General features: G+C 52.4%; 1 protein-coding gene across 28 annotated transcripts in view; it reads right to left on the bottom strand.

The window, feature by feature from the left end:
• Positions 1–889: 889 nt before the first annotated feature.
• The window catches only part of DYSF (dysferlin), a 210,030-nt gene continuing 188,589 nt past the window's right edge, over positions 890–22,330 (bottom strand). For all 28 annotated transcript variants that reach the window (XM_070573811.1, XM_070573802.1, XM_070573806.1 and 25 more), the window contains 10 exons: positions 21,776–21,918; positions 19,595–19,734; positions 18,260–18,348; positions 17,905–18,000; positions 17,371–17,512; positions 12,799–12,898; positions 7,885–8,063; positions 6,374–6,483; positions 4,830–4,977; positions 890–1,165 (listed from right to left, as the gene is read on the bottom strand). In XM_070573811.1, the coding sequence (XP_070429912.1) occupies positions 1,127–1,165; positions 4,830–4,977; positions 6,374–6,483; positions 7,885–8,063; positions 12,799–12,898; positions 17,371–17,512; positions 17,905–18,000; positions 18,260–18,348; positions 19,595–19,734; positions 21,776–21,918 (1,186 nt within the window). In that variant the 3' untranslated portion in view covers positions 890–1,126. The remainder of the gene's footprint in view (positions 1,166–4,829; positions 4,978–6,373; positions 6,484–7,884; positions 8,064–12,798; positions 12,899–17,370; positions 17,513–17,904; positions 18,001–18,259; positions 18,349–19,594; positions 19,735–21,775; positions 21,919–22,330) is intronic.

A 22,330-nucleotide genomic window follows, 5' to 3' on the forward strand; every position in this document is an offset into this window, starting at 1 on the left:
AGCCCAGGAGGGTTCAGGCCACCAGCCCCATGCCAGTCACCCCGAGTCCTGCCAATCAGCTGGGGATGAGGCAGGGCCTCAGTCTTGGTCCCAGAGCGCAGTGAAGAGCCAAGGGGCCTGGAAGGATTGCTCTGGGGCCTTGGGGCCTGGGCCAGGGAGCAGGCTCGCAGCAGGAAACAGGAGAAGCCCTCCTGGGTAACAGGAGAGGAGGCAGCCAGCACCGTGCTCCAGAGCTCCAACCCCTGGGGCAAGAGAGGCAGAGGCCTCTTTTTGGAATCACGATGTTTTCATGCTTTTTGCTTTTTCTCTAAGTATGTTCTTGCTGCTCCCGTAGATGAAGCCCGATTCCTACAGGAGATGTCAAACCCACGGCTAACGCTAAGCTTCAGACCACAAGACAAAGGGGTTTGTCCAGACCAGACCTTTGAAGCAGGGTGAGGAAGAAGAGGGAGGGAACTCCAAGAAATGCCAGGAGCATGGGGGACAAGGCCACAGCCAGGTGTCCAGTAGCCCTCCCTGCCTGGAGAGTTTCTGGCCCAATCCTTTCCTTGGGGCTCCATTTGTATAAAGCAGAACATCGTCCCAGGTGACGTCAAAGAAACCCGAAGGCAGAAGGACCTGTCCCCCTGAGCCTGGGAAAAAAGAGGAGGCACAGGGGAAGGAGGGAAGTCCTGAGGAGGCAGGGAGGTTAGGCCGGCCAGCACCAAGCCTCAGAGCCCACCCCACACCCCAACCAGTCTTATCAAAGGGTCACGGTTCCCTGGGGCCCGGCACCCACTCGGAACACTGAGCCAGAGATGCATACACCCCCCTCATACCCCACCCCCACACACATGCCCTGCCCCTCACACCCATTCAGGTGCTATTGAGATACACACACCCACACTGCTTTGTGGTTCAAACTGTTTTATACGGAAATACATATGCGCTGATCCAAAAAGGGTTGGGTTGGAAGAGAAAGAAATGATGGAAGCAGAGTGATCCCAGGGCTCGATGTTACCAACTCTTGGAGCCTGTGCCAGTCTCTCTGTCTGTCTGCCCACCCTGGCAGGACGGTCAGGCCTAGAGGTCTGGAGGAGCTCAGCTGAGCTGGGCAGAGGAGGCAGCCAGTCCTGGACCAGAGTCCTCAGCTGAAGGGCTTCACCAGCTTCATGGCAGCATAGTTCTGGAGGGAGGGAGAAGGCAGGGATGCGTGGTAACAGCTGCTGGGAGGGCTGGGGGAGCTGAGAAAGGAGGCTCATCTACTCAACTGCCTGCCTGCACCCTGCGCTCAGCGCCCCATGCCACTCAACGCTCCGCCCTCCCCATGCCCTCACCATCAGACAAGCCCATACGCTCCGAAAACTCCCATCTGGGGGCCACGGCTGCCTGAATCGCTCTGTCCTCGTCCCCATCCATCCAGGGCTCACTCCCATGTCCCAACCAGCTGCCAAGAGGACTCAGGTCGCCCAGGGCCTGGCCTGGGGCAGGCCTGCCCTGGCCTCCTCTATCAGACAGGTGACCTGAAGGCATGGCCCTGATTCTCCCCCGCGCCCCCCACACCTTGACACGCGAACCCAGGGCTCACTGGCCACCATGCTCCCATCCAGAAAGGAGAAAGAGAGAGTCAGGGAGCAGGGTGTACGGGGATGACCCACGACAAGAGCCAGAACCAGAGATGGGTCACCCCTGATTAAGCGCTGGCTGCTACAGGACTGACAGGAATCTCCCCTCTCCACTCCTCCCCCCAAAAACCATGAAAACACATACAACACAACACAGGGCTCCTAATTGGGACAGTATGTTCCCCAGCGCCGGCCCGGGAAAGCCAACTCTGGAAACAAAGCCGCCGCTCCTTCCCCGCCAGATCGCCTCCTGCCTCCCCACGCTGGCCCTGCTCCCGGCTGGCTCTGGAGGAGCTGGGGAATCAGACAGGCTGCCCTCCTGTCCCCCCTCCCAGGGGAATTTCCAAGAGGGTGGGAGAGTAGGCCAACGGCGGGGGGTGCAGCCGTGGCCTTGGGCCCCTCTTCACCGGGCCCTCTGCCCCCGAGGCCTAAAAGCCAGGTAAGGATCCGGGACACACCAGGTAACTGGGCAACTTGGCTGGAGAGAAGCAGGGTTTGCCCAGGCTGTAGCAAAGGCCTGCAAACACAAACAGTCTGCCACTCGGGCCCAGGCTGCCCCTTTAGCCCTGGACCCCTCACCTAGGATCTGACCCCCACATGCCAGCTCTGGGAGAGGGAAGGCAGGGTTGGTATTTTAAAGAAGACAGTTTCCAGAAGATCTCAAAAAACACTGATGCTGCTGTTGGGGACCCAGGAGACAGGCTCTGACTAGGGCTGCTGGGGTTCCTGCCCACAGGGCCAGGGACATGCAAGGACCATGGGCTGGAAGTGCTGGAAATCTTCCCTCTCTCTCCCAGCCAGGCAGTGGGGCCTCCTTCCCCATGCCCCTGAAGGCCTGGCTTGCCTCACAGGGCAAGGCCCAGCTGGCCGGGGCAAAGGCTAAGCATAGAAAGGGCGCTGGTAACGTCACTCGGGGCCTGCCCCTGCCATCCTCTCGGCTCTTCAGGCTTGGTGTGCAGCACCCTCAGGGAAGGCAAAACAGCTCCTCAACCACAGCCCTAGTCACAGCAGGTCAGAGCTGACCTAGCCCAGCCCCCTCATGCAGACAAGAGGGCCTTGCCAAGGTCACACAGGAAGTCAAGGGCAGAGCCAGAATCTAGCCACCATCTCCTGACTCCACGTACAGAGCTCCGTCCTGTACAATGGCAATTCTCCAACCTTCATGTGTCCCAGGCAGGTTCTCCTCAGCAGACCCGGGGCCGGCCCAGGACTCCGCATTTCTAACCAGCTCCCCACTGCTGCTGCTCCTCAGACCACTCCCTTGAGGAGTAAGGGTCTGCACTAGCTCTCCTTGGCCTGCACTCCCCTGGCCTGAGCCTCAAGATGGGACACTGGATTGCACCCGCTGTTCTCCCTCATTCACTGGCTTCACTGCATCTCCTAGGGGACCAAGCTCCCCAGTGACACAAGGCTCATCACCTTCTGCCTCATCCCCGTGACGCCCCTTGCCTCCCGGACACACCACGTGCTTCATAAAGTCCTTACTTGAACTGAATGGCAGCCAGATACTCTCAAAATGAGAGGAGGCAAGTGGAGGGCGGGCCAGGCAAGGAGAACCTCACCTCCCCACTCAGCAGCCCGGGCCTGCCCAGGGGAGGAAATACCAGGGCGGAGTCCTGGGCCCCACCCAGATCCCAGGGTACCACACCTGCACGTGCCCTTTCATGGCCCAGTGTCTAATCTTGTATTGATAATTTCATCTTCCTTTGCTTCAGGAGAGCCCCCCAAATCGTAGAAGCTTCAGGTCCCCACAATCTGGACCCCCACCCCAGACCACAGCCATGTTTGGCCGATTGGCCAAGACTCTTGCTGAGCCTCAGATCACGTTTCAGCATGGCGCTCGCTCCAGGCCACGGCAGCCAGCTTAGGGGGCCTGGCCTGCAGCAGGACGCACGGGCACTCTGGCTCTAGACTGTCCTTCATCGCTTATGGCCCAGAGGGTAGCTGGGCCTGGATGTCCAAACCAGACCGTCCCCTCTACTGTTCCCCACAATTCGTGATGTTAGGGACTGAAGGGGCAGCTTTGTGGTTTTAACTGTCTTCCTCGTAGGAGGCACGCTGTACTCACATACAAGGCCTTGCGGGCCGCGGTGGAAGAGAGCCCTCCATCCCCCTCCTCTGCGTAGAGGATTCACAAAGCAAAGAGCTCACAAGTGAGTAATTCTCAGCGTGGACTTCCCGCTGTGGGGACAGTGCACTTGGCCAGTGGCCTGGTGCTGACCAGGACTGAGGCCCAGGGTGGCCAGAAGCCCAGACTGGGAGCTGTGCACAGATTGCCATGCAGCCCTGAGCCAGTCCCTTCCCCATTCTGGGTGTGTTTCTTTGCCATTAAAATCAAGGTGATATGGAGTTGAGATTACACCATTCTCTCTACTTTTATATCAGTTTGAAAATTTTATATTAAAAAGTTAAAAGAAACTTAACATTAAAAATCGGGTATCAGCCTGGGAACACTGCAATCCCTTCAAGGGCTGAAGTTCTAGAGCTGCTGAGGGGCTGGAGCATCTTGAGGATTCCCTGATGAGCTGTGAGAACCGGGGAGAGCCCCAGATCCTCCCTCCTTGGGAGGGGCCCCTTGGAGCTGGGGACTCAGCAGCCTCACTGGTGTGGCCCTGGCAGCTCTTTGTCAGGCATCAGCCGGCTTCTCACCAGGTGAAAGGGACCCCCATGTTCACTGTGCCAAGTGAGAGGCTCCCGGCCCACCCTCTGCTCTCCCACACTGCCCCACACCCACCCCACTGCAGGAGACCGGACACTCTGTCAAGGTCCTCACGTGGACACTGAGACCCTCTCCCAGCCCCAGGTGCCCCCTTCCTCTGGACCTCAGCAGGTGCCATCCTCACACACAGAGGGGCCTTCTCCTCTGCTCTGCCATCCACACCTTCCCTTCCCTTCCAGACCCAGTTCCACACTCTCCTTCAAGAAGGTTCTCCTGCCCACCCCTGCTCAAGGGGCCTCACCTTCTGCCAACCCCTTGATTGCACATTCCAGGGGCTTGCTGAGGACAGCTATGTCTCCCCACTGAGGGAGAGTTTCCCCCCTTTGACTAAGGGTTCCCCAAGGACAGAGGCTGCTTCTCTCCATCAGACTGGGGGAGCTCTTTGAGGACAAGGACAGACTCCCCATGAGACCAGGGCCTACTGGAGGTCGAGAGCTGTACCCTCCACATCAGACCAGGAGCCCCTCCAACACAGGGTCTGTGCCTCCCCCCTCAGGTCTGCTCACCGGGAAGGCGTAAACGAAGATGCCCAAGAACAGCAGTAGGATGAAGAGGATGATGAAGAGGATGATGGCACACCGGAAACGCCGCCACAGGATGAACTTCATAGTCTTGTACGGGGAGGTGAACCAGAGGAAGGAGGTGTCAGGGCGCCTGGAAATGAGATCCTAGAGGTCAGCAGGGCACCCCCTACCAGGGCTGCTTTCTCCAAACCCTGCTCCCACATTGCCCTGGCCCTCCACAGTTGTCCCCCAGGACCTGCCCATCCCCAAGGCCCCTAGCCCCTGCCCCAAAACTGAGCCTTTTGTACTCATATTCCCTTCTCCTCCCACCTGTGCTAGTGTGAACCCCACTCATGCTGCCCTCCTCTTCTTAATGCCACAGAGCCCCACACACCTTCAGGAGCCCAGTTCCCAGCCACCCTGTCCAGGACACCTTCCCTGTCGCCCTCTCTCCTTCCTGACCCAGGACTTAGTCACAGGCTCAAGGGGCTGACACTTTAGGAGAGCTAGGGCCCATGGAGCCCCAGACAAGCCAAGCCACCTGCCTAGATGCACATGGCTGGTCCGCGGTTGGAGAAGGATGGTAGGAAGTGAACCCAGAAAGCTGATTTTCTCTCCCTCCCAACCAAGAACCTCAAAACCTTCCCTAGGTCAGCCCCACGACTCAAAGAGCGTGCAGAATTCTGTGTCTCAATAATGCCTGTTTTAACATCAGATTGCATGCTGCTGGGTCTCCTGGATCTCTCTTGTCTTTCCACACAGATCCCAACATCCTTGGGCAGGGCTGCCTCTCACTGCTCTGCCACCCCCATGGCACATGGCACAGCACTATGATAAAGTGGGCCATCTGGGCTAAGTTCACCTTGAGCCAAGCAGGCCATGGGAGGGGCCCAGCAAACGCAGCCTTGACCCCCATGCTCCAGTCATCTTTCAGCCCCCAGTAACTGCCTCCAAGGCTTCTAAATAGACTAGATTGGTCTATATCCCTTATGAGCCTGCAAGGGAGAGAACACAGGGACTGGTCTTCCCACTTCACAGATGGGAAAATTAAGGTTGAAAGACCATTTGAAAGCCACATTAACACCACGGGAGGGTCATGGAAGGCAGCTTGGTCAAGAGAGAGGCCTTGACTGGGCTCTTGACCAATCACACCAGGTGTGAGAACTTTAGCTTCATCACTTTCTTAGTGGAATGACCTTATCTCACTTTGCTGAGATGGTTTCCTCATCTGTAAAATGGGGATAATAACAACCCAGCCCAGAAGAGTCCACATCACAACATATACACGCCATATGACAGCACGCTCAGCACACAGCAAACAGCTGCCCAACAGTGCCAGCTTCTGAATTGGCTGAGGAGTCCAGGGTTCCCTGGAATGATGCCTGTCACCTGCCCCTAACTTACTGTGTGGCTTTGGACCAGTCATGTCCATCTCTGGGCCATGTGGGTCTTGTGACCTCTGCATGGCTATGCAGTGGGTGCCTCCCGGACTGCAGCTCCACCTCTCAGCCCCTCTGGGCATCCGGGGTCAGGGGCTGGGTACTAACCTTGGGTCCTCGAGCTTGGGGTTCATGTTGGGCTCATCCCGGCCCTGGCCAGCGGGCCGCTCCTCATGCTCACTCTCCGCCACAATCTCCAAGGTCATCTCCAGCTTGCCCTGAGGGGACAGAGGAGACCTGATCAGGGGCACAAAGGTTCTGTCCCATGGCTTGGAGAGCAGCTAGGCCAGGACAGACCTAAGAGCCACTTTGTTATCTTCTTAAGAAAAGATATAGGGTTGATCTGATCATAAAGGCAGTATGTGCTCCTTGTAGAATATTTGGAAACTATGGAAATGTACAAAGAAACGAGAATATCACCCACATTTCCACTATGTGGAGACAAGCACTGTTAATATTTTTATGCATCAGAGCTGTCTTCCCCTGCAAGTTTATGAACTATCTCACTGTGTATATAGAGTTCCATAGCTTGCCTCTTTCACTTAGAAATATATCATAATTCACTATATAATTATATATTTTTCAAAGTTTGCTTTTTAATGGCTGAAACATTCTATGGGATGGTTGACCATAATTTACTTAGTAAACTACTTATTTTGGTTCATTTAGGTTGTTTCCACCTCTTTGATGTTATAAATAATACTGCAACAAACACCCCGGAACCTACATTTTTTATTGCATCTTGTTATTTCTTCCGGAGAGATTTTAGAAGTGAGATGACAGTGTCCCCAGGGCATAAATATTGTTAAATCTCTGCCTCTATATTCCCAAATTGCTTCCCCAAATGGTAAAACCATAAGCACTCCCAGCGGAAGTAAACGCAGGGGCCAGACTCTCTGCATCTTCACCAGCAATGAGTATTCCCATTTTTTTCAAAAAGATTCTAATTTAATCAGCAAAAAAATGTTTTTACATTTAAAAATATTCCTTTATTTAATTAGTAGGGGGAATAAGCCTTTTTTAATGTTTAATGGCCATTCGTACTTCTTTTCTGTCTTACCTACGTGTGCCCTTCACTCATTTTTCTTTTGAGGTGCTATTATTTCTTAATAAGTGCTATGATTCCTAATACGACAAGGATATTTTATTTCAAGGGCCACTTTGGGGGTTGGCTGGCTGCCTGCTGTGTCTAAGTAAACTGTCAGGGATTCACTTCCTTTCCAGAGGAAGGATGGTCCTCCATGGTCTGTCACACCCCTGAGCAGGCCTCTGGGTAAGGAGAGTAACACAAGGACGGTCCTTGTGGGGTCCTGGTCAAATGGGAAAGGTGCTACCCCTGTCCTCCGCAGGAAGCCCAGCCAGGGGGAATCCAGGATGCAGATCCCTGTGAGGGCCAAGGAGCAGGGTCCGCGGGAGATAAGAGCTTTATTCACTGGAAATAGACTTCCCTGGGCTGCGAGCCTCAGGGAGAGGACGGCTGGCACTGGAAGGGAAGAGGGACAGTGCCTTGGAAAACGGAGAGAGGCAGGCGGGAGAGGAGAGCAACATGTAAGTGCCCAGTGACATCTACGGAGGCAGCCCCTCCCGCACCTCTGCTGGGCTGCAGGGAGCCGACTTACCGCCAGCTTCTTCTTCTCACCCTCTTCCGCCACACAGGGCCACCAGCCCTTCACAGTTTTCTGTTCAAAAAGGGACACAAACCACTCTGGGTGGAAAGTGTCATCCAGCTGGTCCAGGGAGCACTTCTCGGCTGTCTTGGCAGGCTTGGGCATGCGGTTGAGATCCAGCTGCAAGGAGCCTGCAGCAGAGAGGGGTTCTTTGGCCTAGGGCTACCCTGGGGCAGGGCAGGCTCAAGAAAAACTCATTGTCACCTCCTCAGCTTCTCTCCATGGCTTAGCCAGGGTCATATTCCACAAACTCCATCTCCCCATCCACTGCCTCTTGTTCCATCTAGACAGCATCCCAACTATCTACTCAGGCATCCACATGCCCATTAATCTACCCTATTGATTCACCCTTAACAGAGCTTCCCACGTGCTCAACTATTCATCTCACTGTGTGCAACTCCATTCATTCACCCATCGTCTACATCCATCCATCCATCTATCCATCCATCCATTTTTTAAAATTTTTATTTGGGTAAAATATATATAACATAAAATTTGTCATTTTAACCATTTTTAAACGTATAATTCCTGGCATTAATTATATTCACAGTGCTGTGTGACTACTACCACTACTTATTTCCAAAACTTTTTCATCCCCCCAAACAGAAACTCTGTGCCCATTAAGCCATAACTCCCCATCTCTTCTCCTCTCAGTCCCAGGTAACCTCTAACCTACTTTCTGTCTCTATGAATTCGCCTACTCTAGATATTTCATGTAAGAGGAATCATAAAATATTTGTCCTGCTGGGTCTGGCTTATTTTGCTTAGTTTTCCAGGTTCATCCATCATGTAGTATGTATCAGTACTTCATTCCTTTTTATGGCTGAATAATATTCCATGGTATGGATATATCACCTGTTGATGGATACTTGAGTTGTTTCTACCTTTTGACTACTGTGACTAATGCTGCAGTGAACACTGGTGTGCAAGTATCTTAGTCCCAGTTTTCAATCCTTTGGGGTATATAAATAGGAGTAGAATTGCTGGGTCATACAGTAATTTCTATGTTTAGATTTTGAGGACCTGCCAAACTGTTTTCCACAGCAGCTGCACCATTTTACATTCATACCAGCAACGTATGAGGGTTCCAATTTCTCCACATTCTCCCCATCACTTGTTATTTTCCATTTGTTTGTTTTTGTTTTTTTATGGCCATCCTAATAGGTGTGAAGTGGTGTCTCCCTGTGGTTCATCCACCAATTTTTTCATCTGCCCACCTAGTTATCCAAGGATCCATCTTTCTCTACTGTTTATCTGCTCATCCATTTTATCCATCATCTCCTGTATAGCTCCAGCTATTAGATTGAACCATACGAAAATGCTGGTATTCAACTAACTTTGACCTATAAAAACAGCAATTTCATGTGGTTCCATCCTAATCCGATCACAACATGATGAAGTCAATGGCATTGGAGCATCAGTTGCTGAAGGGATCAAGTGAGAGAGATAAATCTAAAAAATGTTTTCTGAGGCCAAATTTAAGAAATTATTGAACACCATGCAAAGGAGATTAGATTTTTTCAGTGTGGAATGCTCGGTTACTGCAAGTATCCACTGATTGGATCTAGTCTTCTAGTTTTCTTTCCTTCCACTCATCCATCTATCCTTCCATCCATCTACATGCTTTGCTCTAACTATCTCCATCCCACTATAGCTCCCATTTGTTGGGCATTCTATCCATTAATCAAGTTATTATCCCATCTATCTGTTTGCTCAACTCTATCAGCTTTCATCTATTTGCCCATCCACACATCTCTCCATCCCTCAAATGTAGATGAATGTTTACTTCCCATGTAAATATGGTCCCCACATAACATTAAGAAAAATCAGGATATTAAACCATATATATATATACACAAAATTTCTATAATTACTATATATACTTAAAATTATCCTACATGATCTACATAAAAGACTGTAATATGTATATATATACAAAATTTGTATAAGTACAAAGTATATATATATATTTATATATATACGCGCACACAGCATTATTGCAGCATGATCTATATAAAAGACTGTAAGAAAACATAAGATTATCTCCGGATGGCAAGATTATAGATTTTAGCTATTACTTTTAAAATAAAAGTAATAAATATTCAAAAGAAGTGAAATATGCAATTAGAAGACACATTTTGAAGGAGGAAAAAAGAAATCTTGTGGAGTTAAAAACTAGTTGTAATAGTTTTTTTAATTTTTAAAAACAAAAGATGAGCCTATTTAATTTTATTTTGAATACTGTTTCCTCATTCAGTAAAAATGCAGTTTTCAGGGCTGGCCCTGTGGCCGAGTGGTTAAGTTCACACACTCCGCTGTGGCAGCCCAGGGTTTCACCAGTTCAGATCCTGGGCACAGACGTGGCACTGCTCATCAGGCCACACTGAGGTGGCATCCCACATGCCACAACTAGAAGGACCCACAACTAAAAATACACAACTATGTACTGGGGGGGCTTTGGGAGAAAAAGGAAAAATAAAATCTTTTTTTAAAAAAATGCAGTTTTCTTTGTTTTCCTTTTTAAAATTAATTTTCTAAAGCCTCACCCATAAAGATTGATAGGTTGATGCTAAAAAAATTTTGTCTCTAAGCAGAAAAAAGACTCCATAAAAAAATTAAAAAGTGATTGAAAAAATGGGAGAAATTATTTGTAATGTGTCCTTACTATATAAAAAAACCCTGAAAATCAATAATAAAAGATGAACATCCCAAAACCATGAAAAAGAAAATCCCACCAATAATAGGGATAATAAATATATTTTTAAAGTTACTCTTTACAACTAATGAAAAAATACCAATAAAAATGAGGTATCGTATCGGCAATTTTTTTAAGAGATAACTGGTAGCAATAGTTCAGGAAAAATGATGCCTTTAGACGCACAGGGCACAGGTGGGAGTATAAAAATGTAAAATCTTTCTAGAGGGCAATTGAACAAAATGTTTCAAAAACCGCTAAAATGTACAAAAACTAAAAATCTTAGAGTTCAGGCCAGAGATGCACAAAGGGTCCAGAGATGTGCCTAAAGGTGTCACTCACACTGGAAACCCTGGAGATGACCTGAGTGCCCACCAAGAGAGGATGGGCCAGGCAAAACAGGGTCCATCTGGATGACAGCACATCAGGCAGGAATTAAGCATGACGCTGCAGATATAAATGCAGATAGATAACTGCCAACAGAAAGGATGTTCTGGAAACATTGTTTTCTCCCAAATCAGGATATAAAACAGTATGCGTAATATAAACCCATTTTGCTATATGTGTCATATATTAAAAATGTATGTGTGTGTATATATATATACATGTATAAAATACACATGTAACATATATGTGTTTGCTTATATATGAAATAATATATGCCAAAATATTAGTGGAGGTTATCTCTGGGTAGTGGGATTATCATTAAATAGTAAGAGGAGGCGTTGTTTATCTATAGTTTCTAACTTTTCTACAGCAATTATGTATTCCAGAATAATAAGTAAAATAACGAAAGCCCCATTTGGTGCCATGATTTTGGCACCCTGAGTCTTTTACAGTGAAGTCCGGGAGCAGCTCCGGGTCCCCCAAGCCCAGGGGCCCGGGCCCGGGAGGGCAGGGGTTGGGGAGAAGGACGAACAGGCAGTCCTCCTCCTCACGCCTGTGGAGCTGCTCCTCTGACGTCCCCTGCAAGGGCCCAGGCTCAGCAAAGACAACTCACCTTCCTGCAAGCAAGGGCCACCAGAGGAGGCCTCGGTGCTTCCTTCAAGACCACCCGCTCCCAAGAGGCAGAGCGGGACCAGAACCCAGGACTCCTGACCTCCCAGACTGCCTTTCTCACAAGGTCATTTCTTTTTTAATTGAGGTAAAATTCACACAACGTAAAATGTACCATTTTAACCATTTTAACGTGTATGACCTAGTGGCTTTTCGTCTATTCACAGGCTATGCAATCACCAGCACTACCTAACTCCAGAACATTGTCATCACCCCCAAAAGAAGCACCATATTCCCCCTCCTCCTTATGCCCGGCAAGCACAAGCCTACTTCCTGTCTCTCTGGATTGCCTATAGTGGACACTTCATATCAATGGCATCATACAACATTTGTCCTCTTGTGTCTGGCTTCTTTCACTTAGCGTGTTTTCAAGGTTCATCCAGTCACAGTGTGTGTCAGGACTTCATTTCTCTCTGTGGCTGAAGAACATCCCATGGTATGGAGAGGCCACGTTTTCCCGGGTAACTTTTATGGTTGTGACGGGGCTGTTACTCACAGTCCAGCCCGCTGACCCAGCACAACGCCATCCTCCTCGCCCCACACCCCACCCCTGCAAGAGCACCCGCTCCTACACTTCCTTCCGCCCAGCGCTCGCTGCTCCCCAGCTGGGGCTTCCGCGCACTTCTCTCCCGCCAGAATCCCGTCTGGGCGCTTGAGGGTGGAGCCCTGTTTGTTCATTCAGTCATCATCACGCAGGCACAGGGTGAAGAGTGACTTGAGCCCTCACTCACGGGGCTCAGTCTGCGTCTAGACTAGGGGGCGGGGGGGGGGGCACCTTGTCAAGTGTGATGTCAGACAGCTGGCAGCAGCCAGTGACATGCTTGACTGCCTTCAACTCATGCTTCCCTCTCTTCCGAAAGGATCTGAGTCCTACCGTCCACCATGGCCCAGCGTTCAATGCCCTCTCTGCTGACAGGCCCACCCTGCCGGCTACTCCGATCACTCTGGCACTACTGTGTCACAGACCTCACTGGGCCCTGGGGACCCAGTGACCCTGAACTCCCTGAGGGCAGAAAATAGGACCACTCCTCCTGCCAGCCTTCCCAAAGGGCCCAAGAGTGGTTCAGGGGCAGCCCCCAACCTGCAGAATGGCATGGGCTGGAAACAGTGCTCACCCAGGAAATCATCAAAGGAGAACTTGTCATTGTCCCAGATCTGGAATACCACTCGTGCTGGGATTTTGCTCTCGGTCTTGTCCAGCTTCCAGAAAGCATCCTGGCCCAGAGGAGAAGCAGAGGAGGAAGCAGGGAAGCATCATTAGAGAGAGGCAGTGGGATATATTCCAGCCTGGAAGGCTGCCTGGAGGAGGCAGTGGAGTGGTACATCCCCTGGGGACTTGCCAGAGCCAGGTCCTGGTGGGAAGATAACTAAGGGCAGCCCCCAGAGGGAAGTGTTCAAGGGCCCAGGAGGGTACCATGCTGGCTTACTTAAGATGCTCCTTTAAAACTCCCAATTCTGTGAGTCAAGGTTCTCACTCCCATTTTACAGAAAATGAAACAGAGTCTTGGAGAAGCTAAGAATTTGCCCCAAGATCTGACAGCCAATGATAATAGTATTAATATTGCATTTCTCATGTGCCAGCCCTTCACCACTATGAGCTCATTTATCCTTCCAACAACCTATCAGGGAGATACCGTCCTTGCAGCTGAGGTAAGAAGAGCAAGGAACTTGTCCGAGTCACATGGCTGGGAAGTGGCAAGCCAGGATTCACGCCCAGGCAGTCGGCCCCAGAGTCCTGCTCTCACCTCCAAACCCTGCTCTGCCCATGTGATCTTGGGGACAGGCTGGGCTGGCTGGGAACCTGAGGGTCCTCCACCTGACCATGGCTATCACGAGAAGGATACCCCCTGACACACTGCTGCAAGGAGCTGACACCCTAGGGGACAGTGACCCCAGGCCCTCCCTCATCATGCCAACCCACCCCTCCTTTACCTCCAAGAGCTTGCTCTGCAGCAAATCAAAAGCCCCCGGTGCTGGAAAGGTCACCAGTCTCCCGCTCTGCCCACCCCACCTCCCTCAGACCAGTCAGCCTGGAACAGCATCATCTGGGCTTCTTCTCAGAGAGGCTTTGTGGAGCAGCTGAGGGCATGCCGAGGCCTGGGTTTACCAGCAGGCCTGTCACTGGGGTTTCCTGCTCACACTTGTTCTCTGTCCTCTGATTGTAGCTTTACTTGAGTAGGGGGTAAGGACAGGAAACATTCTGACCATCCTGCAGACAATGGGTGCCAGGTCCTAAATGCCAGGTCACAGCTCACAGCGGGAGCCTGGACTGAGTCTCAGGGGTACAGACTCCACGGGGAGTCAGGAGCACTGCTGACCACACAGGGTTTCTCTGGCCCTGGGTGCCCTACACACACGGCCTTGCTGCCACCCCAGGTCACACAGACCCACAGAGCTCCTGAACCAAAGACCATGCCCTGTAAGGAACGGTCACCTTGCAAAGCACCCCACTGCAGCCTAGACCGCTGCCTGGGTTGGTGAAGGGGCTCAAGTCCCCAGCTGGCCCCTTGTCCCCCAGCCCGTCTGGTGCCTCCCCCTTTTCCGGGCCCCAGCCCTCCTGCAGGTGCCTCCCTCCTCTGGCGGGGCTTTTATGGCCATCTCGGCAGGCCCGCCTGCCAGGCCTCCAGCATCCTCCATTCCCCTGGCCAGCCGGGTTTATGGGCTCAGTAATGAGCCAGAGGTTCAAACGGCCCCTGGTGGGAGCAGCTGGGCCGGGGCTCCAGCCTGGGGAATGGCCCCCCAGGTCCCAGGCGCTCATTACACTCCCGGTCTGGGCCCTTTTACTAGCTGTTTATTTGCAGGGTGGGTGCCTGACACGCAGGCAGGCCCCGGTGGGTGTGCTGGGCTCCAGGTGGGGAGCCGGCAGGGGCGACCAGCGGTGGTTCAAAGCAGCCGGATGAAAGGAGACCTTGTACTTTACGACAGTCTCGTCTGGTTAATGGGGTCCCTGGGGGGCCTGCTTGCCAGAGGCCCTGAACCCCTTGGCAGAGGGCTGGCGCTCCGGCAGAACCGGGGAGCTCACAGGCTGTGCAGTGGCCCCCACTAACCCACCCCCAGACTCAGTCCTTTAACCCAGACTGGCTAATTGGTACCCCACTGTGGGCACAGCTCCACCTGCCGCCCAGGGTCCCTTCTCCCACAGAGGGACTCCCCGGCTCCGCCTGGATCGAACCAGTTCTCCCCTCACTCTCCTGGTTGACATCAGAAGCCCCTGGACTCCCCCTCCTCCAGCCCTCCTGCCAACCACCCTCTCCAGGAGCCTGGCACCACACAGAACTTCCGTTCCCTCTGCCCTCTCTCCCTGCCCCTCCTATGGGCCCCTCCTGGACTCCCCGACTCCTCGTCCTCCTCTCCACCCTGGCAGCCCCCATGCGCTTCTCATTCTTCCAAGGCTAGCCCAGGCCCATGGGCCGTTAAGGCCAACCGCTCCCTTCCGTATGTCGTCAGCCCCTCTCCTCCTCTGGAACTGCCACCATGGGTCAGCCCAACTCTCCTCTTCTTCCTTGCCAGTGTCTACAATGCAACAATGAAACCCATCATTGTCAGAATGGAGCCACCTCAAATTCTTAATCAGCAACCCCAGCTGGCCCTCAGGACTGCCAGGTAACCCTGCTCTGTACCACCAATTAGCACTCTCTCCCTCTCCTTTCTCCCTCCTTCTCCCTCACTCAGCATAACAGCCACTTATGTCAAATCACCTGCCACAGTGCCAGGAGATTCTTTCTCCTCCTACACTGTAGCAAAAACAGCAGCCTCTGCTTCCTTCAACTCTTTGCCCACATCTCCATCTGTCACAATGAAGGGGTTGTCCCGCCTCCCATTTGAGCAGGCCAATCTGCATCTCAGCCTCGGTTTCTCATCCATGCCTAACCCCATCGTAGGGCTTGGTGAGCCTGGAGATGGCATGCAGGATGCCCAGCCCTCCCTTCCCCGTTCCTGGCCCCATGCTCCCTCTATCCACAGCAAAGAGAGGCAAGGTCTGTTGGATTTGGAGCTCTCCTCTAGGAAAGCAGCCTGTGTTTTGTTATGCAAACATCTCGCGATAGACAAACACCCTGAGCAAAAGCAAACAAGATGGAGCCTACAAATAGGCTAGGATTTCCTTGAGCGCACAGATCCCAGGCCTGTTGCTAAATTCTGCCCTCAGGCAGGCACTATGCAGCAATCCCTGGGTGAAAAAATTCATTTCACCTTCTTTAATCCATATTTTGTGTGAATGTTTCAGAATGTTCGGCGGAACATTCTGGTTTCTCTACAGGGTGGATGATCCTGTGTGTTGTGTTGGGAAGGGGTATTGCAGCAGGATATAATGAGGAGAATTAAGAAGACCTAGGCAGCCAAAGTACATTACGTATCTCCCTTCTTTGAGCCAATCAACCACTCAGGAAAGAAAGAGGACTCATAGAAGCTTTGCAACTTGAAGCCTTGAGGAATCTAAACGCCAGAGAGGCATTTGCTGCATCGAATAGGAGAGCATCTCAAGGTGGAATTGCATCTAGGTGGGATGTAGGTGGTCAGAAGCTCCAACAGAGGTGCCCCCCGTCTCCCGTCAGCCTGACCGCGAGGCCCTCACTGCCCATAGCACCCTCTTCACTGCGCTCCGGGGGCTGCTCCCTAAAGGCAGGTGTAGTGATACCAGGAAGGAGGCCACCTGCCTCTGGATCAGCCTATTTCAGGAGTGAAGCATCTATGGCCCAGATGAGACTTAAGCTAGGAGATGCTGAGACACAGAGAGCTGAGGTCCCTGAATCCACCCCTCCCCTCTGGCTGATGCTGAGCAAGTCTCCCCAAGTGCCTTCAGCCTGACATGAGAGGAGGAAGGTGGAGAGAGGACGGCAGCGGCTTCAGGCCTGGAAGGGCAGAGTCATTCCCAGTGACTGCCCAGCTTGGACAGTGACCACAGGCACCAGACACAGAAACATAGGAAAAAAGGTAGCAGGAGGGACATGGCTAAGCAATACCCAATCATAGGGACAACCCAAGTGACAGGCCACACTGGCCTTCCTGGTAAGCCCTCCTATGGGGTCAGCCCCATGGCCCCTTTGATGGCCATGCTGGGTTTCCCTACAAATGTTCTTCCCACTCTGACCCCATGATCCTTCGTGCTGCTTGGTTTGTCTGGAGCAGGGAGAAAGGCAGTAGTTTTAAGATTTGGACTTAACTACATATGATGGTTGTGGCACTGGTATGGGGGTGGATGTGGGGTGGCAGCAATGCTAATGATGGTAGAATTGGAAGGAGAAGTAAGAGTGGCAGAGATGGTGTTGGTGGCTTTGGCAGTGATGGGGAAAATGGTGGCAGTGACATGTGCAGTGATAGGGGAAATGGTGGTGGTGACATTGGCTGTAATGGAACAATGGTGGTGGTAGTGACATCAGCACTGATGGGACAATGGTGTTGGTGGTAACGTTGGCGGTGATGGGACAATGGTGGTGGTGGTGACATTGACAGTGATGGGACAATGGTGGTGGTAGTGACATTGGTAGTGATGGGACAATGATGGTGGTGGTGACATTGGTAGTGATCGGACAATGGTGGTAGTCATCAGGCAGTGATGGCCGTGGTGATTCCAACAGCAGTGGGCAGTAGTGAGGGTATGATAATGGCACAGCAGTAACTGGTGGTGCAATCACACTGATATAGAAAGCCCTGGGACTAGCACCCTTGGGGACAGGAACGACACTCACCTTCTTGGAGACGGTGCAGACTTGCTCAGCCAGCAGGTAGTCAAAGGGGAAAATGAACCTCCAGTTAAAGTTCCCTTCGCCTCCCAGGGACCGATAATGCACATCTGTCTTTTGCTTGTGTTCTTCAAAGCCAACCATCCAACTAGACATAAATATTTTAGAAAACATTTCTAATTAAGGTTTCTACCACAACATGCATCCTCAACTTAGGCAAATGGGGAATTAAGAAGGTAAATGAACTTGGTAAATGATAAAGCAAAAATAATTCCCAAGAAATCTCCATGATGTACCAAACATGCGATAAATATTAAAATGTTCTAACTTCTCCCTTGAAGGACATCCTCAAACCTTGTAAGTGCAACCCAAAGATTAATGTGGAAGAAGAAATCTGGTGGGGGACACCCCCATAAGACCCTCCTTCCTTTCTTGTTCTCCCCTGCCCTACACTAGAACTCCCCTTCCCGCTGCACAACCCCAGAGGGAGCAGGGACGACACCACCAAGCTGGGGCAGGTGGGAAGGAGGAAACCCCTACCCTTTCACATAAATGTCGCTCATCTTCTCTCCTGTGATGCTGAGGTCGTCCAGGATCACATCCTTGGTGTTCCAGATAATGCAACGCAGGAAAAACCTGTGGAGAATGACTCAAATCCACATGGATTTCTCACCAAAGGGAGGGTAGTCCTTGGCTGAGAAGCCAGGAAGCCGGCTCCCTCAAGACTCCGATGCTTGCCTGGCTGGACACTTGGCCAGGCCCACGCAAGAGAAGTATCCTGTGACCCGAGTAGCCCAAAGCCTGGCCCAAGAGCCACACCCTAGTCCTGCCCACAGCTGGCTGTTAGCATCCCGCCACCCCACTCAGCTCTGAGTCTGTAGCTGGGGTAAGTCACCTTCTGGCTCTCCGTGGAGTGATGTTGAAGGGAGGTCCAGGCCGCCCCAGGGCCTTTGGAAACAGGTCGATCCACATCTGCAGCTTCCCCTGAGGAGACACGGCCCTGTTCACTCACTGCCCTTTTCATTCAACCAACATCTACAAGCCACCTGCTCTGCGTCGGACACTTGGGGCACAGGAAAGAGAAAACCCAGGCCCTGCCACAGAGAGGCTCACCGCCCCGGGGGAGAGGTGCCTTAAATGGGACTACGGGGCTGACCACAGAGGCGAGCCCACTACACCACAGGCCAATGACTCGGGCCCGCGCCTGGGGGTCGAGGGTCAGGGCAGGCTTCTCAGAGATGATGTTTGAGCTGAGTCTCAGTATGCCAGACAGAAAAGGGGAGAAGAGCATTTCTGGCCAAGGGAACAGTATATGCAAAGTCGTGGAGGGTCAAAGAGCATGGTTTAGTCATAGGGGGCTCAGAGGATTTCCAGGACAGAAAACCATTCTACCTGCCACCCCTCAGCTCCCTGCCTCTCTACAAGCTGGGTGCATTTCTGTCCCCATCTTACAGAAGGGACTGAAGTAACTTCTTCAGGGTCGCATAGCTAGAGAATGAAAGAGCTGATGTTTCAACACCTGCCGTGCCACCCTGGGGAACTGGTGGCCACATCACCATGGGGAAGAGAGCTCAGTCCCAAACAACAGAGGAGATGTCCTCGGCATGTGTACAAAGGCACCTTCATGGCTGCCTCGGCCCTCCTCTGACTGTAATCTTTTCTCTCTTCCTCTAAAACCCAGCCCTGAGCTCACCCTGTCCTGGAGTCCTCCCCAGTCTCAGCCCAGGGCCTGCTGTCCCTCTGCTCACGCTCCCTCTGTGTGGGAGGATGTCCTTAGTACTCTTGATGACTGATCTCTGCGGCTGCTCTGCCATTCTGTCATCAGGTGCTGGTCACCCTGTGTGAACTCCCCAATGCAGCCCAGCACAGGGCTGGCCATCTGGGATGTCACTGACCAATGGTAGGGGACGGCACCCTGAGGCCAGGCTCAAACAGAAGGCTTCAGAATGACTGAGGGGAGGCCAGAGGTCCAGGCTACACAGGGATGGAGAAGGCGGGTCAGGCTCATTCCCCAGGCCCTGAGGGCTGCAGGTAGCCAGGGGAGACCAGGCCCAAAAGGTCCCCTTATAGGCCAACAGCAGTAACCACTCAGACTTTGGAGAAATACTATCAAGGAGGGCTTGGCCAAATCCTGAGATCCCCCACTGGTGCTTCTAGGGTATCCATGGTGTCCTTGGAGCAGGGCTAGCTGGGGGTCGGGGGCTCTGGGGCCCGAGGGTCAAGGTCCTACCTGCTCAATGTCCGGCTGCAGGGGGCTATAGAGGGGCCGGGACTCCACATGCTCGGGCACCAAGCCCTGCTGCTGGAGGACGTGCAAGGCCAGGCGCTCTTCCACTGGGCCCAGGTGTGGATTCAGGACCCTCCCAGCCTCTGCCCCAGAGAGAAGACAAAAAAGTTGCCAGGGCTGAGTGAGCAAGAGATGGTAGGGCGGCCTGGGGGCCTCAGGAAGTCCCTCACCCCCACAGCCTCACCCCTAGTCCAGACTCACTTCTTCTGGTCCTCATGTCCCACTCTCTGTAGGGGAAACCTCACTTTCCACGGGCCGATTCCCCATTGCCATCATTTCTACAAGCCTTTTCTGAAAGCTCTTCTTCCTCTTTCCCACCAATACGAATCCCTCTGCCCTCCCAGGAAGCCGTCCCTAACTGCTCCCAACTCTGAGCCTCAGCAACCTCCACTCCCAGATCGGGCATCTATGTGCTCTTAGCACTATTCTCTGGTTCATACAATTGGTTCCATTAGTAGCAGTAGCGAAAATAATAGTAACAACAAGAAACCCTTATAAAGCAGGAAATGTTCTTCATAGATATTAAAAGGTCCAACTCTCATAATAACCCCAGAAGGTAAGTGCTGTTATTATCCCCATTTTAAAGATGACAGAAACAGAGCACAGAGCAGTCACACAGCTGGTCAGCATGGCCACTGAGACCACATGCTCATTTAAGAAAGGTGCAAGCTGGACATGAACATCCCTCCCCCTGCTTCTTGTGCTTCCCAGGTATAGCTCCTACCTGCCAGAGGGCAGGTCAAGGACTGGCACTGTGTATGGGGTGAGGACACAGGGCTGGTTCTGACCCTGACAAGCCTGACCAACCAGCCAGCAACATGAACTTGGAGCCCCCATGACAGAGACTTGGACTAGGGGCCAGAGAGGCCACATGTGTCTACATGCACATGTACACACTGAGCTATGTGCACTCAGGTGTGCCCATGTTCACCAACGCAGATTCTCATGTACACACGTACACACGTGTTCACCCATCAAACCTGCCCTGCCCACTTTACTAGATGCCACTAAGGAAATGCACAGCATTGCAGAAGGACCACCAGGCTGGGAATCTGGTTCTGCTCCTAACTGGCCGGTGACTTTGGGCAGGTCGTTAACCACCCTTGGCCTCAACGGCCTCGTCTGCAAAAACAGGCAGATGTCGGACCTCACCATCTCCAGCTTTCTGGCTTTCCTTTCTTATGAATTTATGACCAGGAGCCCTGGTACCTGAGCTAAAGCTGCTCACAGACCAGCAGAAGGAAATGAGACCACCTCTAAAACAGATGCGCATTCTATAGGAAAAGAGAATGGGGGCAGGGGAAGGGCCTAACGGAGAGGAGCTGGCTCAGCCATGACCTGGGAGAGTCAGAAAAGCAGGAGAAGGAGGGCGATTGGGGATGAGGGGTCACAGCCGTCGTTCCTCTTTTATAACCTCAGCACCGTCTGACATCAAATAGCTCTGAAACCAGCAAGAGGCGAGGGGCCGGCTGGGCCTGTAAACACCTCGGGGGAGTCTGAGCTGCTCCGGGTGGGCAACGCAGGCCTGTGGGCACCTCAGACACATGGGGACCACGTGGTGGGATTCTCAGGAATGAGCAGCAGGCAGACCCAGGGGCAAAGGCAGGGGCCGCAGGGCTTCCTGCCCACCCTTTGGATGTGTTAGGTGCTGGAGCTGTGAATGGGGCTCAGAAGGGATCATTAAGGACAAGCTGGCAGGCTAGTGCAATTCAAGGAGAAAACTGCTCCTCAGAGTGGACTGCACCCAAACTCCGACCAGCCTGACCATCAGAGGCAGACTGACCCTAACCATGACCTTGACCCTAGCTTCAAAACCACCTTTCACCTTGCCCTCAGATGGACCCCAATCTGGCCTCGGGCTGAGCTCTGACTCTGGCCCCACCCTGACCCCTGACCCTGGCCCCACCTTGACCTCTAATTTTCACAATGGTATCACAGGTAAATACTGGTCCCAAAAGTACCAAGTGCAAGTTTGGTCCATCTCTGCTGCCCTAGAGATCTAAGACCACACCCCGCTGATATGGGTTATGGGCAGTTCGCCCCGTTATGATAGGAGAGGGCAGACGAGAGAGAAGAAGGTGGAGGGAGATCCCACCATGGTTTCAGGATCACATGGCTACTCACCTATTTCTTCAATCGTGTATTCTTTATTCCCAAACACCACACGGTCGGTCTGGTACACGGGGGCCTTGACTCTCTGCTGCTGGCAGAACAGGTGGAGAAGCTGGGAGGGGCGGAGCTGGTCCCTCCACTGGTTCGGTCCAGAGCTGAGGCCCAAACACAAGACAAAGATGAGATGCTCCAGGACACTGATGAGGGCAGAGGGGCAGGCAGTGACCTGTGTACCCACCCCCACAGTATCACCCACCCTTCACTTTTACAGTGAGCGCCCTGGGCGATTGCTCATCATGACTGAGGATCCCCAATTACAGATGGAGAAACTGAGGCCTGGTTTTATTTGAAAGGACTTGTTTAAATACACGTGTAATTGGAACTTAGATGTTTCCAATTTCCAGATTTAGAGAACCAGACCTAAACAGGACCCAAGTTGGCAGGAAGTAGGCGGGGGCCGTCGGCACACGAGTTCACCTGACAGAGCTCCCTTTAGGGCCCAGCTGGAGCCATGAGTCCCGTTGTCTGTCTCCCTTCTCCTTTCCTTCCTTCCTTCTTTTTCCCTCT

Source organism: Equus przewalskii, chromosome 14, assembly GCF_037783145.1.
Source record: "Equus przewalskii isolate Varuska chromosome 14, EquPr2, whole genome shotgun sequence".
Classification (NCBI taxonomy): domain Eukaryota; kingdom Metazoa; phylum Chordata; class Mammalia; order Perissodactyla; family Equidae; genus Equus; species Equus przewalskii.